The 17,826-nt window shown below is 39.9% G+C and overlaps 1 protein-coding gene across 4 annotated transcripts in view; it reads right to left on the reverse strand.

The window, feature by feature from the left end:
• Positions 1 to 17,826, reverse strand: part of ZEB2 (zinc finger E-box binding homeobox 2) — a 363,945-nt gene that overhangs the window by 2,665 nt on the left and 343,454 nt on the right. For 3 of the 4 annotated variants that reach the window (XM_044074857.1, XM_044074856.1, XM_044074859.1), the window contains exon 9: positions 16,103 to 16,283. The exons of the other annotated variant lie outside the window; for it this stretch is intronic. In XM_044074857.1, coding sequence (XP_043930792.1) covers positions 16,103 to 16,283 — 181 coding nt within the window. The remainder of the gene's footprint in view (positions 1 to 16,102; positions 16,284 to 17,826) is intronic. 4 annotated transcript variants of the gene reach the window in all.

Below are 17,826 nucleotides of genomic sequence, written 5' to 3' on the forward strand. Positions count from 1 at the left end.
GAAAAGAACACAGTATTTCCTTTAGCATTTCATCCAGTTACTGGCACGTAAAATTTGTGCCAAGCTTAAAAACATCTGGTTGATTTCAGGCTGCAAATAGCAGTGGAATGTCTTTGAAACCTACTGCATCCACCATACTTAAAATCTGATTCAAAAATAGACTACAGTAAATACTTATCGCCATAATGACAGTAGTCAAATGAAAGCTATGATGTAACTGGGAGACACACACACACACACACACACACACACACACACACACACACACACACACACACACACACACACACACACACACACACACACACACACACACACACACACACACACACACACACACACACACACACACACACACACCAAGACCTATCTTTCTCTGTCTCTCTCTCTCTCTATATATATATATATATATATATATATATATATATATATATATACATATATATATATATATATATATATATATATATATATATATATATATATATACACACACAAGTAGATGTACACACACACACACACACACACACACACACACACACACACACACACACACACACACACACACACACACACACACACACAAATAAAAAAGTAGTTAGACAGTTTTCATCAGTAATCCTTGCATTTAACAGAACAGCATTTAGAATAAAGGCACTTACTTTCTGATTACTTCGCTTACTTAGCTTTTACACTTGGCACATGAGACTGCAATATACTAATTTAGTAATCCTGTAGCCAGGTGTTCCCCTATCAAGTGTTCAGAGTAAATGTGGTGTCTTTTTTGCAGAATAAAACATGAATGACATTGACCATGACAACCTTTAATATGGCTGCGGAAACCTTGCAATTGGCTTTTACACTTGTCTCTGATATTACAGAGTGCAACAACTGTTGGTTCAAATCTGAGACCAGGCATTTCATTTAAAACACCTGTACAAATAATGGGAGTGGGGTTCAGCATTCCTTAGGAAGCTTCTTTTTGGAAAATCATCAAAGTTCAATTTGACTAGTGTTGATGCAGCAAACATTTGGTACTTCTGAAAAAAAAAATTCCAGAATTTTTGGCCAAATTTTAGTATTCAGCAAAATATTGTCCTCAGTTTCTTCCTGAAACTGATATCATTGTTCAATATCTACCAGGTTTAAGGCACTATCTTAATAATATAAATCTGGAAACTTTTTTTGCAGATTCATTACTGCAATCATGATCTCCTGTCTGGCAGTTAACACACAGGACTCTGAACTGTCAGGGAGCTGCTTCCTGTGCTCAGGGTACAGTATTTGATTCCTTCCACGTTCACTTAACTAATGTCCGCCTCGGAGCAAGTTACTTAAGCTGACGATGCTTGCAGTCCACCCTTGAAAAGGGACAACTGCACCCATTGGGCTTACCTGGTTAATAAACAGATAAAAAATAAACGGTGGATGAGGTACCACCTAACATATCAAATGTCCATGCTAAAACTGTTTCTAGGACTGTGCATGGAGAAGTACTATGTTACTACAAATATAAAACAACAGGTGTGCATGGGACCATAGCCTCAACATTACACAACTTTAGTATACAATAATTACTTCCGTGAAAGATAAATAGAAAGGAAAGATGGAGATTTGTGACCTAAAAGCTTGAACTTCCAGCAAGGATTTGATTTAAGCTGTGTTGCTTAGTATGACCTACATTTCTGATATACTTTTCCGGTTGCTACAGTTTTACAGAATGCTTTATTTTAATATTGTTATCTTGAGTCAGTACCTTCTACAAGTCAAAAAAACCCCCCCAGAACTTCCAGCAGCTAACCCAAGTGTAGTATGAACAATGTGTGAGTCTACAACCTGCAATGGATTTCGAATTATACAACTGTCTTGTGTGATGGCCCTTTTGTTCTGCTTCAGCTGATTCAGCCAGAGACTTAAGTTAACCTTTAAGGAAAAATGGACTTAGCAGATGGCATGAGATGCCAGAGTCTACACTATGAGGTTACAGGTCCCACATCTTTATTAAGGTTTTTTTCTCCGATATTAGCTGCCATACATTATGTGACAGTCAAGAGGAAAAAGTCCACTTAATCTTTGCTGTCAGAGGTGAAATAAGAGTTAAATGATATAGTGCGAGTAACTGTAGGTAATAGGCTGTGGGCATCATACCTAGGTATGCCAGAGTGCAGTTGTTGGCAGCCCACTCGCATTACCCACCACCCTATCTTAAGATATGTAGGTTTATTAGAAACCTACCTTAGATACAGTTTATTAAACTATGTGCAAATGTCAAACACACTGTTATGTGCATGATTTTACTTACTGTGTCCCATTTACTTCAATGAAGGTAAAAAAACTGCTCTCACAAATACAGGGTATAAAATCCTGTTTAAGGATTTTGTGCACTGTATTAACATTTATGACACCTGTGGCTATACTAAAGCATTGCCTGGTGCTATACTTCTCAAATTATTTGCCCAGGAATACTGGACAAAGCCACAAATAATGGGAAGGCAAAAGCTCAAAATTAGCAACAATTTTTAAATACTACTGTAATTCACTGGAAAAGTTAATAGAATTAGAGGTTTTGTATCAGCTTGCATTTCTGAACAATAAGAAGCAAAAAACTTTGTCTGGCATTGCTGACTGTAACCAGAAAATCAAAACTTATGGCATACAAGGCAAAATATGAAGCAACTTCAGGGCCATTCTGCAACATTTTGGACAGTTCAGAGGTATGTCTTTGGCTATGGAAAGGGGTTGGATAGTATGCTCCAGCAGTGAAACTTTTCTTTTGTGGCTTCACACTGTAGCTCCAATAAGGCCTTTACAGAATGTATGAGTATATAAAACTGGTAATCTTAGCTCACACGAGTGACAGTGAGAATAACTTTCAGCAAAAGCTAGTTGGATAATACAGAATGCTGCATGTAACAGTTTTCAGTCTACCATCAGATCTCCACTAAGAACTCCACAAATATGTGACCAAATCTCTGGATCTGAGATATGATTAGACTGGAAATCTTAAGCCTTACTGTCCTCGCAAGAACTGGTTAAGTAAACCATTGATGTGGGCTGATAGCTCAGTGACACTGACAGTACTGGAATGTGGTTGTAAAATAAATGCAGTTCAGGAGGAAATTACACGGCGCTGCTGAAAATATACAATTTTGAAGGAAATTAAACAGTACTGGTGAAAAAATGCAGTTCTGAAGGAAATGAAATGGTACTTCTGAAAAAAAGTCACATGCAAAAGAAATAAGAAAAAAGCACTAGGGAAGTTCTCATGCATAATTTTGCATAAAGACTATACTGAAGGGAATGTTGATTTTAGTCAGTTAAAATGAATAACTCCCACTCTGACTTATTTCTAATGAATTCTTAATGTAAGTACAAATACAGTAAAGATGAAAGTAAAACCACAGCATATTCGTACTTGAAGTGATTTAAAAAACAGTAACAAAATAGCATGTTTTCTCATTAAACAAACCATTTTAAGGTAGGGACAGGTAAGAGTGGGAAGAAAATGAGTCAGGGCAAGAAGGCAAAACAGATAATAAATGAAAACCAAAAATGGAAAGCATTATTGCCCAAAATAATATCAAACCTGGTGGCTTTGATGGTAGAGGCACACACAGCCACCACAGCTATAAATATGGAAAACTTCACATCAGAAAGGAAAATTGTAAACACAGGTGTCAGGTTATGCTCTATGGAGAGATTGAAAGGCAAAAAAGGGAATAGCTATTGATCTTAATATTAGAGCCACTATTAAAGTAAATGGCATGGGGGTCAGAATTATTACTGGTTGATTTTCAGTTGGGAAGCTGCTTCACGTTTTACACAGGTATGACATTTAGTCCTCCATTTTAATGGGAGGAATCACCTTTCATATTAGAATATGGCTAGCTAATGCAAAGACACTCCTTATGGTATGTCAGATGTAGACAGGTGCATCCAAGGTGCAGCTTTATACAGAAAGTACAGTTGTGTAAGATCTTACCATAACAGTAGATACTTCACACTGTCACAACATTCTTTACTCCTGGGATATCCTGAAGAGGATAGCCTAATGTCTGGCCAGTACCAAAGCCTTTATACTTTCCAGGCATCATACATCAGACCTATGTCCTATGTGCAAGGCATAAGGTATATGTATGGATGCCTAATCCTCAGAACTGAAGTGCCCCAAGTGATCTGTGGCAACCCAAGTGAAATCAATAGCATGCACATCCAGAAAAAGAATAAAAAGGAAATAAGGCTGTAATATGGACCCCTTGGCCAGCAGTAGGGCAACAGAAAATAATAGGGGGCAGGCGGGAGGAACAGAATACTGTAACAGTGAAACGTAGGACAGCTACTGTTATGGTAAGGTCTTACACAACTGTACTATGTCCTTCCTTATTATTCTTGCAGTTTTCTTTAGTCTTGGAAGAATAAAAATGCTACTGGAAAATATGTGAGGAGGAAGGCAGAAAAGAACCCTTCACAAAGCCATGAAGGATGGCCCTGGCCAAACCTGCCCTGGCCCTGGAAATGACATCCAACCTGTGATTTTTTGGTAAAAGTGTGAAAAAAAGACCAACTAGCATCATTCAAGATGGATCTAGCATCTAAACCCTTGAAAAAAGCACCAGAAGAAGCCACTGCCCTGATAGAATGAGTACAAACAGAAGAGGAGCAATGCTTGCCATGAAAAGAACAACAAAAAGAAATGGCCTTAGAAAATCCAGGAGGAGATGGTTTGCTCACACACTGCCAAACCCAATTTCCCGGTATGAAAGGAAACAAAACGTTGCTCAGATTTTCTGGTATGTTCTGTCTTATCCAAATAATATCTGAGCTGGCTATGTAAATCCAAACTGTGTAGCCCCTTACACTAGAACTCCGCGGAGAAAGAAATAAAGATGAAAGATGAGTGGACTGATTCAAGGACGAATCCTTAACAACTTTGGGCATAAAAGAAGGACTGCTATGAACAGACACCATGCCCCTGTGAAAAAAACAGAAAAGAAGGAACGGTCATGAGGGCTTGGAGTTCAGAAACTTTCTTGCCAGAAGTAATAGCCACTAACAATACGGACTTCCAACTACAATGTTGCGGGGAAGTAGAAAAGGCAGGCTCAAAGGGGAGCTGAGTCAAACTTTCAAGAACAAAATTAAGGACACAAGAAGGGGGAATAGGCTGTCTTGGAGGCTTGATTTAGCCACATAGGATTATCTTGTAGTGGGTTTTCTTGCCTCTTACAAAACCTGAAGCATGTCCTCAGAAAATTGGTGCCTGAAAGGAATCAAACCACCCTATCACCCAAAGTGTCAGTTAAAGTGTGGACAAGTAAGGGTGAATGAGAGATCCCTTGCCTTGTGTGAGAAAATCCATTCTGTGAGGTAACTTGTGATGACTGCTCCTGCCCCGGTAAACAAAAGGGAGTCACCAGCAAGATTCTGGGTGTGTCCCGCATGTTCTTGAGCAGGATCCTAAGAAGCAGAGGAAGAAGAAGACAGGCATATGGAAACAACCCCTTTCAGGAAAAAGACATGGAGTCCACTCTCCAAGCCAGAGGACTTGGTGCTCTGGAACAGAACTGGGGAGGTTATCTGCTTAGAGGGGAGGCAAAAAAAATCTACCTGAAGAGTACCCCACCAGTGTACAATGTCCAGAAACACTTCCCTATGAAGCATCCGTTCATGAGGATGAGTCCTGGACTTCCTCAAAGTTTCTGCCATTAGACTGTGCTCTGAAGGGATGTAAACCACCTGAAGAACCAGATGATGGCAGACTGCAAAATCCCAAGCCTGAAGAGCCAGCCTGCAAAGAAGGTAAGATTTTGCTCAATAGATGAACCAGCTCAGTGGATTGGATACAGATGGGATTCAGACTAGTGACATAGATGTTCTGAGGATTAGGCATGTGTATGTCACTTATGTACCTTATGCATCACACATAGGACATACATCTGGCGTACATTGCCTGGAAGATGTAGACTTTGGTATACTGGTTGGACATTAGGTTATCCTTGGCAGGATATCCAAAGAGCAATGAGTACTGCAACAGTCATAAGGAAGGGCATCTATGGCTATCAGGTGTGCTCTGCAAACCACGATCCTTATGCAGGTTATGGCAGACCTTATGACAAAAAACAAAACTGGCCAAAAAGACCACCTTGACAAAATAAAAAAACAAAACAATGTACCAAAACCAGTAACCGTTACTGGTTTTGGTGCATTGTTTTGGTTTTTCGTTTTATGGCAGACCTCATCCCTACCAAGAATTTAGTGGTCCTCTCCAGAAAGGACAAAATCAAGGAGTTCCGAATGAATAAACATTTGTGGTCTACTGATGCCCTCTTGACATGGTTCAGCATGAACACAGGAGCCAGTCAGTCCACAGATGGTGATGGTTCTACACTTCAGAAGCACATTCTTCTGTTAGAGGACACATTTTACGCATGACATCCTAGGGACGAATTAACGGATGAAAGAAAAGTCCACTGAGGTGAAACTTTGAGATGCCTTCATGGGGCAAATACATTTATGCACACAAGATAAAGAAAACCTCAAATTTTTTTCTAAGCAAGTGACCAGGAAACATAAGAAAAAGACACATATCATCATAAGGAAATGTAATCGAAGGAAGGACATGAACGTATCCAAATGAAATGAGGAAAACAGGAAATATGATCAGAAGTGCAAAGGCAAAAACAAGCTGAATAAGTAAACAAAGTAAACATATGAAACAATGTTTTAGTTATAATAATACAAAAAAAATAGAAAATCTGAGGTTGGTATATAAAAAATTATAGAAGAAAGAACCTGAGCAGGGTGGTGAATATGAACTAATGATAAACAGCAAACAAATGTTTGTGCTATGTATTTTTAGACATGCAAGTTGGGGGGGGGGTACTATTAGACAGTAGTAACAAATATGGACTACATACACGAAGCTCAACAGACAGCGAGTATTAAAACAGATTCATAGTGACAAAACATACTCTCTTAATGGACCCATTACAGGTGCCCACAGAACCACTGATACTTTCTAAGACAATAGCAGAACTACTGTATAAAGGTGGGATTTGGGAATTCTGGTAAAGAGCTGATTTGAGTTCTTCTTTAAAACAATAAGTCTCCTAATGAAGAAACCTTGAGCCTATAGAAAATTGAGCTTGCCCTCTATTAAAGGACTATTATGGACTGTAGTGTAACAAGGGTGTGGTGAAGGGAACAGCCTCTCTGAGCACAAAGTGTTAAGCGGGTGCAATAGAAAGCTCCTGATATGCATTCAGAAAGGCACTTTGTATAGCACGCCAATATCAGCCTGCTACAGTTTAAACAATTTTTTTTTTGGCTCTTCACTTGAAGAGCTGAGGGGGGTGTGGGTTTGGCTGCTGTAGCAAGCCAAATTGGCTTGCTGCAGTGTAAGCCAAAGTCTATTTTTTGGGGGGTGTTAACTAGAAGAACTGAGTGGAGGGAGGCAGGGTGCTGTACTGGGAACAAGCACTGGGTGTTAAATGGTCAGTTTTGGCTATGATTATAGAGTTATACACTGGTTAAACAATATGTCTGGGAACACTGGAACCCAGTGAAATATAGGATCTAGAACAGCATGGCACAGGAAAATAACTTTCTTGGGTGGCATAAGCCAGGGAACCTTGTTGGCTAGGCTTATGTAGGCCCTTGGGCTGATAGCCTAGTACCTACCTATGAACCTATGGAATTGCAGCAGCATACTTGTGAGAAATACAGACATGACCTGACTTTTTCCATAAAGATCAGTGATGAGGTGGGAAGCATGGATGCTAGCCACAGTTTTAAGATTTTACTGAATCATAAAAATCAGGACATTGCAGCAGACAGGCTGTAGACAATTTGTAAACTGTTGAGAAAGGGCATAAATTGATTTTCCAATTATCTGGAGGACAGAATCCACAAAGTTGACTGTCGTGCCAGCGATCTCTGCCTAACATACAAAGCTATGTCAAACCCAGAGCTGTTGGACATGTTCCACTTAAAGAAATCCCAATCCCTCTGAGCTACACACTCTGGGGACCTAAACCTTGTCACCACAATAAAGAGAACATGCTGGAGGGATAGATTCCTGTCCCAGAGACTTCCCATACTACAGACTACCTATCTATGTCAAACAGAGCTCCTCATTAGCACTCTTCAAGAAAAATCTTGATGATTGGATGGGTAATAAGAAATTCACCCTGGGGATCACTTCTGTGGTTCTGCTTGACAGGAGCACAGGAAAATAATTTTCTTGGGTGGGAAAGCTAGGGTACCTTTTTGGCTAAGCTTATACAGGCTCTTGAGCCAATAGCCTAGTACCTACCTATGAACCTATGAACTCCAATGATACACTGTATGCTACAGGATTCTGTATTGTCATCTTTGAATATGGTTTGCAATTAACAGACTCCAGATACTAAATACAATTGATTATTAGTTGTCTCTGCTGGCAAAGAAACTATGGCCATGACCTTGCATGTGACTGAGGACCAGGTAGAAACCATTATGCTTGACAAGAAGCCTGGTAGGGCACAAGTGATAACCATCTTTCCAGCCTCAGTTGGAGGGACAAGAGTTGCCCATCATAATGTTAGCGACCAGAATGATATCTCTAGAATGAGACAGCACTGGTTAAACCTGCATGAGGAAGACACCATACTGTAAAGTATCATGGATATTTAATCAGGGGGGTGGAGTTCAAGATGTAGGACCAAATTTGCTAAGAAAAATCTGAAAAAAAATATTTGCCAACTAGAGAGGTGGTGCTGAGCTCTGTCTTCCTACTTCAGGAATAATTGTAATTGTTACAAGACTAATTCCCATGGAAAGAAGAGGCCTCCCTGATGGTGTTGTGGGGCACCACTCTGGGTAAGATCAAGGGAACAAATGGGTCAACAAAGTACCACATGGGATAGACATTTTAGCTGGTGTGGACATTAAATGCTGATGGTTTGAACCAAATCTTTATTTCTACATTTCTACACAGTAATGCTAGAAGCCTAAACAAGAAACTCCACACCCTACAAGCTCTCCTCACTCTGAAGTATGTAGACATCTGTGCTGTTACCAAGACTTGGTTTAAAGCTGCAGAAAGTACTCCAGCAATGGAAGGCTACAATGCTTTCCACACATTCACACCAACAGTAGCACAGACAGGGGCTAAAGAAGGAGGTGTTTTGAGCTACATTAGCAACAAATACAACTCTAGGTTGGTTAAACTGAATGATACCCTGGAATACATCCATGTCCAAGTCACCTTACCATGTCCTGGCTAGCTACATGTCACATTCTATGACCCATGAGGTTCATAACCCTTATCTAGACTTACTAGAGGTGATCACTATCCAACCATACACCCTATTCATAGGAGACCTTGATCTACCCCTGTATAGACTGGGAAACATACACTGCCTCTAACTGTCTGGCACAAAAATTCCTGGAATTAATAACCAAAAACACCCTGGTGTTTGGATAGTATGCATGCCAACCAGGGGATCAAACTTACTGACCAAAATGGGAAAGTGTTGCAGCCCTCCATGTCAAGTCCTTATTGGTGAGGTCAGACTATGAAGCGGTCTACCCCAAAATAAAAAAAACAACTCAGAAAATCCAACTAAACCCATAACAATTAGGAACAATTCTAAAGCAAACTGCATCCTATTAAGTGACAGTTTGTTAAAATTTACAGCCCCCCAATCCCGTAGAACACAGCTACCTGCACAGACTTATTTACTGAAACCCTGTACAGGCATGTAAATAGCTGTAATGAGGCTGCCGTACCTTCCAGATGTAAGCCCAGGTCTAACACCAAAAACAATCCCCACTGGTGGAATCCTTACCTTAACAGCGTATATAACAAAATAAAAAAGTCATGGTCAAAATCAGAAAGAGCAACTCTCAAAGAGACATGAGCTCTCCAATTTAACTAAACAAGAAACTAAGAGGTCTAATTATGTCCAAGAAGGACAGTTATTTGGTCAGGAGAGGCTCCTAGGCTAAGGACAACTACAAGACCTTCTTCAGCTATGTGAAGAATTTAAAGGTAACACTCAACAGTGTGCAGAACTGGTGGTAAATGATACAACCTTTACTGACTGGGGTGTCATAGCAAATCTACTGGCTGACAAATTTAGCTCTAACCTTATCCCCCACTCCCCACTGTCAAATCCCTTCTAGCATATCCCCACCAACTATCAACAGGGAGCAGGTCCTGGTGGCATTCACTATGGCCAAAAACACTTCTTCAATGGTCCCAACAATATCCCTGGCTGCCTTCTAAATAGCCTAAAACATGACCTAGCAGGACGTCTTAAGGAACTCTTCAGCTACAGTCTCAAAACAATTTTTTTGTGCAAATGAATGGAGGGCCACAATGGTCACCCCTCTTCATTAGGGTGGACCATCAACTGACCCTGGGAACTACAGACCCATCAGTCTGACAAGTCTAATATGCAAAGCCATGGAATGAATTGTCATGGAAATGATCAACAAGGACATTAGCAACCTACAGACACTGAAACCATCCCAGTTTGGCTTTGTTAAGGGAAGGCTTTGCCTACTCAGTCTAGTAGTCTTCTCTGAGAGGGTCACCAAGGCTATGGATGAGGGGAAAATGTGCGTTCCTCCTACTTTGATGTGGTCACGGTGTTTAGTACAATACCCTATTCAGGTTTTATTGATAAACTCTCAAAACTAGGCATTAATTCCTACATAACTCACTGGATTGCTGGCTGGCTCACAGGTTATACTAAAAAAGCAGGATTGGTGAGACCACCTCTACCAAGAGACTGGTCACTAGCAGAATACCCCAGGGCTCCATGTTGGGCCCACTTCCGTTTGGCATCTACTTCACAGTAGTCAAGGCTAATGTGAAAGGGCTTTGGCTCACCAAGTTCTTAGACAACTGTAAATTGGGAGCTATCACAAATTCCACCCACGGTACCACATCCAACAAGAGCGTCTAATGCAAACAAATGACTGGTGTCAAAGCTACAGATTAAAACTCAACATGAAGAAATGCATTATAGTGCCCTTTGAGAAATTGCCTACCTAAGCTAGTTACTCCTTTGATAAAATACCCCTAAGATTTGACCTAATAGTTGGGAATCAGGGAACATATGAAGACAGTAATCTAGCCTTCGACTAACACATAGCCAAGATTGTAAGAAAATCATTTTATGTCTCCAAACTCATAAGCAAGGGAATGGCATCCAGCTCCAAGGAAATTATAGTACCACTCTACTCAGTCCTTATCAGACCCATCACTGAGTACATTGGCATGTACCTAACTAGGCAATGGCAATGAGGCTGCCCTCACAGGTTCCTCAAAGATCACTTAATGCCTTATCTCTTTATTCAGTCTCTTACAGGTTACTGAGTGGCGATCTATGCCTCATATAGAAGGTATCCTCAGCTGCAGCTCTGATGGATCTCTTGCACATCCGCAAAACAAACAGCACCAGAAACACTATATCAAAGGACCTGAACTTTGCCTGCGATATAAATGGAACATACTGGATAGATCGATATGTGTCTCAAAGGATTCCCACCTTATGGAATAAGCTCCCCATCTATGTGAAACAGAGTTCATCACTAATCCTATTAAAAAAAAAACCTGGATCATTGGATAGGAAATCACAAATCCACCCCTAGTCTGGCCCCCATGTCTCTGATGGACAGAGGTCGACACTATGTAAAGAAATCCTCAAATAACATGCCCCCCACACACAACCCCTAGCTACCTCTTTACTAACATACCCCACCATACAGGTGTCCAAGAACTCGGGGACAAAACTGGCTTGGGTTACATAGCTAGAGTTGTAAAGACCCTGGTGGTCGTTAGCCTAGTATTAACCTATGAACCTGTACACTAATCATTGTCAGTTACATCATTTAATCAAACCTCCATGGCCACACAAATGACACTTGGCTGTATCATTTAATGAAAAGAATGGAAAATACATACAGATGTTTAACTCATAGCTGGATAATACAAAATAAATGGGGTTTAGTGGCTTACAGCTGAACTTCACAAGGTTCAAGGCTTTAGTTGTGAATCTTTTTATGTTTAGCTGGCACATGCAATGTATTAAATATTTGGATAGGGAGCTTCTCTATATGGCTGAGCTAGGGAAGAACACTGGTGAGGGGTTAAACGATAACCTAGCTCTCTCTATATAAACAAGTGTCATCCAGAATTAAGGCAGATTTGTTTTACACAAGAACCTTATCAGAGTGAAAAATGACATCCATTGTGTGGATGTTACAACAGCATTGCACACATTTACAACATCCAGACTGGATTAATGTAATTCTACATATCTTGGGGTTCCTGCGTTAATGTGTCATCTACAGCCTGTGGCAATGTATATTCTAAGTGCAACTCATATAACTGATTATATAACACATGTTCTACAACAGATACGAAGGCTTCTTAATAGGTGGTGGACTGTCTTCAAACTAGGACCCTCTGGCCCTACATGATCAGAATCTTGGTTACTCTTATCTGCACCTCATGTTTTGTCAGTACTCATCCAGCAAGAGAAGTTTAGAATTTTCCAGGTTCCATTTAGAAACTATAGAATGCCACTCCAGATGCCCAGTGGAATTATCTGCACTGACATATAATAGTGTATCATAGTGGTTCTACCTCACTTCAACGACACGCCGGAACATCGACATGGAAATCGCGAGCCCCAGAAGATCGACAGCGCAGAAGACCGACGCGACGGGACCTAGAAGATCGACAAGCAGAAGACCGACCCGACGGATGAAAGCACCGACGCCGAGGATGTCGAAATGGGAAAAGGCTGTGTAAGTATGCGGTAGTGACAGACGTTAGGGTGCGAGTAAGGTAAGTGTGGATAGGGGTGGGTTAAGTGAGTTAGGGTTAGGGAGCGGGTCAGGTAAGTGTGCAGTAGTGATTGTGTTTGGGTTAGGGGCGGGATAAGTGAGTTAGGGTTAGGGAGCAGGTCAGTTAAGTGTGCGGTAGTGACGGACCTTAGGGTTAGGGTTTGGGTTAGGGTTGTAGGTAGTTGTGTATGTGAGGTTTAGTGTGGGTTTGTAGGGATTTTGGTGTGCTTGTGTTGTGTATGTGGTTTTTGGAATGTGTTTTGTTTGTTGATTGTGGTGTGTGAAGTGTATGAGGTTTCGTGTTTGTCTACCGTCGGTTATTTCGTTGTCGGGCATGTGGAATTTCGTGTTTTTGTACTGTCGGTTATGTGGTGTCGGTGATTGCGTTGTCGGTGTTGTGGTGTTTCGTTTATGTGAGGTAGAACCATCATAGTACATTTGAATTTAAAAAAAGGCATTAATAGTCAATCTGATCTTAGAATTTGTATGACAAAATGTACATTTCCATGTTGATTAAAACATTGCATTTGAGCACACTATACAATTTTGCATTATATTTGATTGTAGGTCTTCATATGTTTTTATCTTTTAAATGTTGCATGTTTGATCTAATTGTCTTAGGACTGCTATGCATGGCTCACTTATGTGACTGTTTATTTTGTTTTTGTTATAAAATGTCTAGTGCTAAACATCTCCATATGCTAATAAACAAACTTGGAAGATGTATTGACAAAGATGTGTTGTTGTGGCAAATGAAGCTTAGGCTAAACAAAGCATGTGGCAAATGAGGATGTCAGAGAGGTTATTCCTGAGATAAACTGCTCCATGTCTTTATAACTTACATTCTTAAGCAGCAGGAAAGGAAAGTTAGTCTCTTTGCGGAGAACTCCAAGATGTTTAGATAGTTAGGCAGCCCAAGAATTTTAAAATGAGAACAGATCCAGGTGTACTACAGAAATGACATACAATGAAGTAGCTGTGATCCTAAATTAAAACAAAATTTCAAAGTAACACATTTAGGCAACAGGAACCTACTTTAAATCTTTGTAATGTCAAGAGGTTTATTAATTTTCCACATGTAAAGAGTAAAGGTGGTTACAGAAAATATCAAAAATGTGGCATGGATCAGAAGATTACAAGTAGAGAGCAGAGAGGAAACAAATACCAACAACAAAGGAGGTGGATATGCCAAGGGACAGAACATTTGCAGTGATTTACCTGGAACAGTACACTGCATGCTGGAATGTCACAATACCAGCAAGGCCACACACACTATGGACGTGATTCAAATAAGGCTAGAAGGTAAGGGTAGTGGCCAATACACACACACACACACACACACACACACACACACACACACACACACACACACACACACACACACACACACACACACAAAACGTCCTTGGTGCATATATTTTAGGCATGAAGAAAAGACAGTAGAATTACATGAGCAGTTTGTCAGCTATTAAAAGGAATAAGTTGAATACCTTAGGGCTATTTTTTCTGAAAGGAAGATATTTCTATGAAAAACACAACAGACATAACATATAGCTAGAACAGCAATGTTTGTCTTTTTTTTCACACAGGTAGAAGAAGAAACAGATTTCCAAATGTGGCTGAAGGAGCAAACACACATGCATGTGCGGCGCGCACACACACACACACACACACACACACACACACACACACACACACACACACACACACACACACACACACACACACACACACACACACACACACACACCAGACACACACACACATACACACACACACACACACACACACACACACACACACACACACACACACACACACACACACACACACACACGCGCGCGCGCGCGTGCGCATGCACACACAGACACACACGGGCACACACGGGCACACATGCACACACGGGCACACATGCACACACACGCACACAGACACACACGCGCACACACACACACACACACACACACACACACACACACACACACACACACACACACACACACACACACACACACACACACACACACACACACACACACACCAAAGAAAAAAAAAGAAAAAGGAACTGAAAATGTAAAAGGCTGACGCACAGGAAATGGAGCAATAAGAGGGGAAAGATAAAGACAGACATCAGTAGGGATTTTTTTTTCAGTAGCAAAGGAAAACAGCAGATTGCATGAACCTAGTAGAAGCAGTTATTAACCATCAGTTTTTGTGTCAGGAGTCGGTGTCAAGACATCTGCAATGAAATCAGGCAGGTTTTCACACCAAACATAGATCTACCCTTGAGTAACATCTAAATCTTGATTAAACAGAAGGTTACAGTCCAGGCCAGTATTGTATATGCCTTGTGACTATACAGGAAAACAGAATGACATGCAGAGGGATGTATTACTTAATGACATAATACACATTCAAATTTACTGACTTCTAAGTTACCACTGCAAACAGAAGCAATTGGACTCCATAAATTCTATTCGTAACTGCTTTGAAAAACCATAAAGCATGAGTTAATCCCTGATAGAAGGTATTTTTTTAATAAGCAACTGCAGACTTGAAATAACATTGTGATGTGTTCGCTTTGGAGAAAAATGCAGACAGCATTATAATGTGAAAAAGATCATGATTTTTAACAAATCCTCATTCTTATTTAATCTGGCATAAGATAATATCCCAACCAAATACCATTAAACATAACTATTTTATTCCTTAGAAGGAATGCTGCATTGTGACCCAATAAAATGACCCAAATAAAATTATTGTAGTTAAAAAAGGCAAATATTTTACTAAAAATGACCCATTTCATAATCCCAGTTAGACACTCCAGGGGATGTATTGTGGTGGAATATAGTCCCTTCTTTGGAGACTGAAGCCCTACATTTGTGTCATGTTCCAGTCCCCCCAGTAAAAGCCACTGTCCCCAGTATAACATCCCTGCTGTCATGCCTCAGGGCTTACTTCTGAATAAGCTAATTAGATCACAAAACCACCTTAGACTTTCTGCAGTGGCTGACAGAATATTACTTTGAACAGGATGGTCAGCATGGGGTCCAGATTAATTTCTCACCTAGGGAAAGGACTGTCCCTCAAGGTCAGAGCTGGAATACATTGGTGGACCGGGGGTGGGGGAGCCCACAATGTAGCCATTTACAGTGTAACTGACCTGTGGAATAAACAGAGGGCTTCAGTCTCAAGCACTGTCAGTCCCTCACTACACACAATTACTATATTTTCACACAAAAAATGGATGCCTACAAACCTGTGTGCTCATATTTGTGCCGCAGAAGAGAACTACTTTTCTGGAATGTCTTGTCACACAAGTCACATGCATACATGCCACTTTCTGTTTTCTTGATCTTCTTTCGGGATAGACAACAGTCTGAATCTGTCATTTCATCCAGGCCTGACATGTAATCTGCTGTTCCATCAAGCAAGTCCCCCTACAATGTAACCAGATTTTTTAAAAAACAAAACACTTTTAATAGCTGATCAAACTTAAAATCGATGGTCTCACTACAATAAAATGCAATTGACTTGGCCAAATAATTAGCTAAGATAAGTACAGGTGCTAAAACATTCCCAACTGTAGAAGAATTGTGAATTCCATTGCTTCAAAGGTTGAATGTTTAGGATTTTCTCTGACACATGTACAACAAATTGACATCTGCTCTATTTCTATAGCAAGAAGAGCAACCACTCCCAAATTTTTGCTCAGATGCACAATGATATTTCCAGGTTCTAATTGCAGAACTGTGCTAGGAATGTAGACAATATTTAATCTGCATTCTAAGAACCATGCCTTGAAATTTCAGTACTGTATTCTGGAATCACCATGCATTTCTTCTTTGGTGATGACATATAACCTAAAAGCAAATGCCTTACTTTCTTAGAGGTATTAACTCTGAGGAAACTAAATACAACAGAAGCAAAAATGCTGCTCTGGATGGTCTGACAGATACAGTCAGAGACACATCTGCTTAGCTGACTGATGAAAATGTTTATGATAACAGGCTTTTTTTGATGTTAAGTTTTCACTTTCATTCTTAAGGTGCATTAGTAATATGGTACAATGTAACATTCATTAAATAAATAACTGATACAGAAATGTTGCAATACCTCATCTGGTAAGTACAAACAGTGAAGTCTAAAAATTCAGAATCTGCAGAAACATTTAATTACTTTCCCAAAGCAAAAAAAAAAAAAATGTTACCAGTGTGCAATCAATTTAAATGTATTTGTACGAAGTAAAGGCCTGAAGCTCTGGTTTTATATTTAATTTTGTAATCTGGAATGGGGAAAATTAATAACACTTTTTATCAATGTTCTATCTATGTTAAAACAGCCTTTAGCATTAAGGAATAATGAACGTGGAGCAGTAAATTATTAAATTTCTTGATAATATTTATTTTGCCAGTCAAAACCAGACTGCTTTGCATGGCCTATAATGTGCAAACCCACATGGTAAGACGTTTGCATTTTGTTACTACACAGTTATAATAATTTTCTTCAAACAGTGTTTTCGCTAATTAATACTAAAGAGAGACTGAATAGTCATAACTAGTTATTAGTAAGGGACAGATGTGCTGTGAATGGGAATCCTAGTGCAAATGTGGGATTGTACTGCTAGTGACTTATACGCACCTTTGCACGGTGCAAGATCACACTCCTCAGTGCCAGACAATACCATATTCTCACAGTTGAAACTTGCAGACAGTTACTATGTGGCAAAATTACTAAGTAATCTAATAAAACACAGCTAACATTCTTGTCTGCTGGAATTTTTTTCATTTCCCACATTATTAACAAATATACTACAACACTGCAGTATGAATGCATCAGCTATAGCCTTTGCAACAAAACTGTATAGAGTGCGTGGTGTCATACTGCATATTTGTAGACATGCAATATTTGTAAATCTTTAGATCACTGTTTTATTTTTGTAACAAGCAGATTCCACAAGTTATTTAATCTTCTGTATTACAT

The sequence above is a fragment of the Protopterus annectens genome, chromosome 6.part0, assembly GCF_019279795.1.
Source record: "Protopterus annectens isolate FY-2018-M chromosome 6.part0, PAN1.0, whole genome shotgun sequence".
Lineage (NCBI taxonomy): Eukaryota > Metazoa > Chordata > Ceratodontiformes > Protopteridae > Protopterus > Protopterus annectens.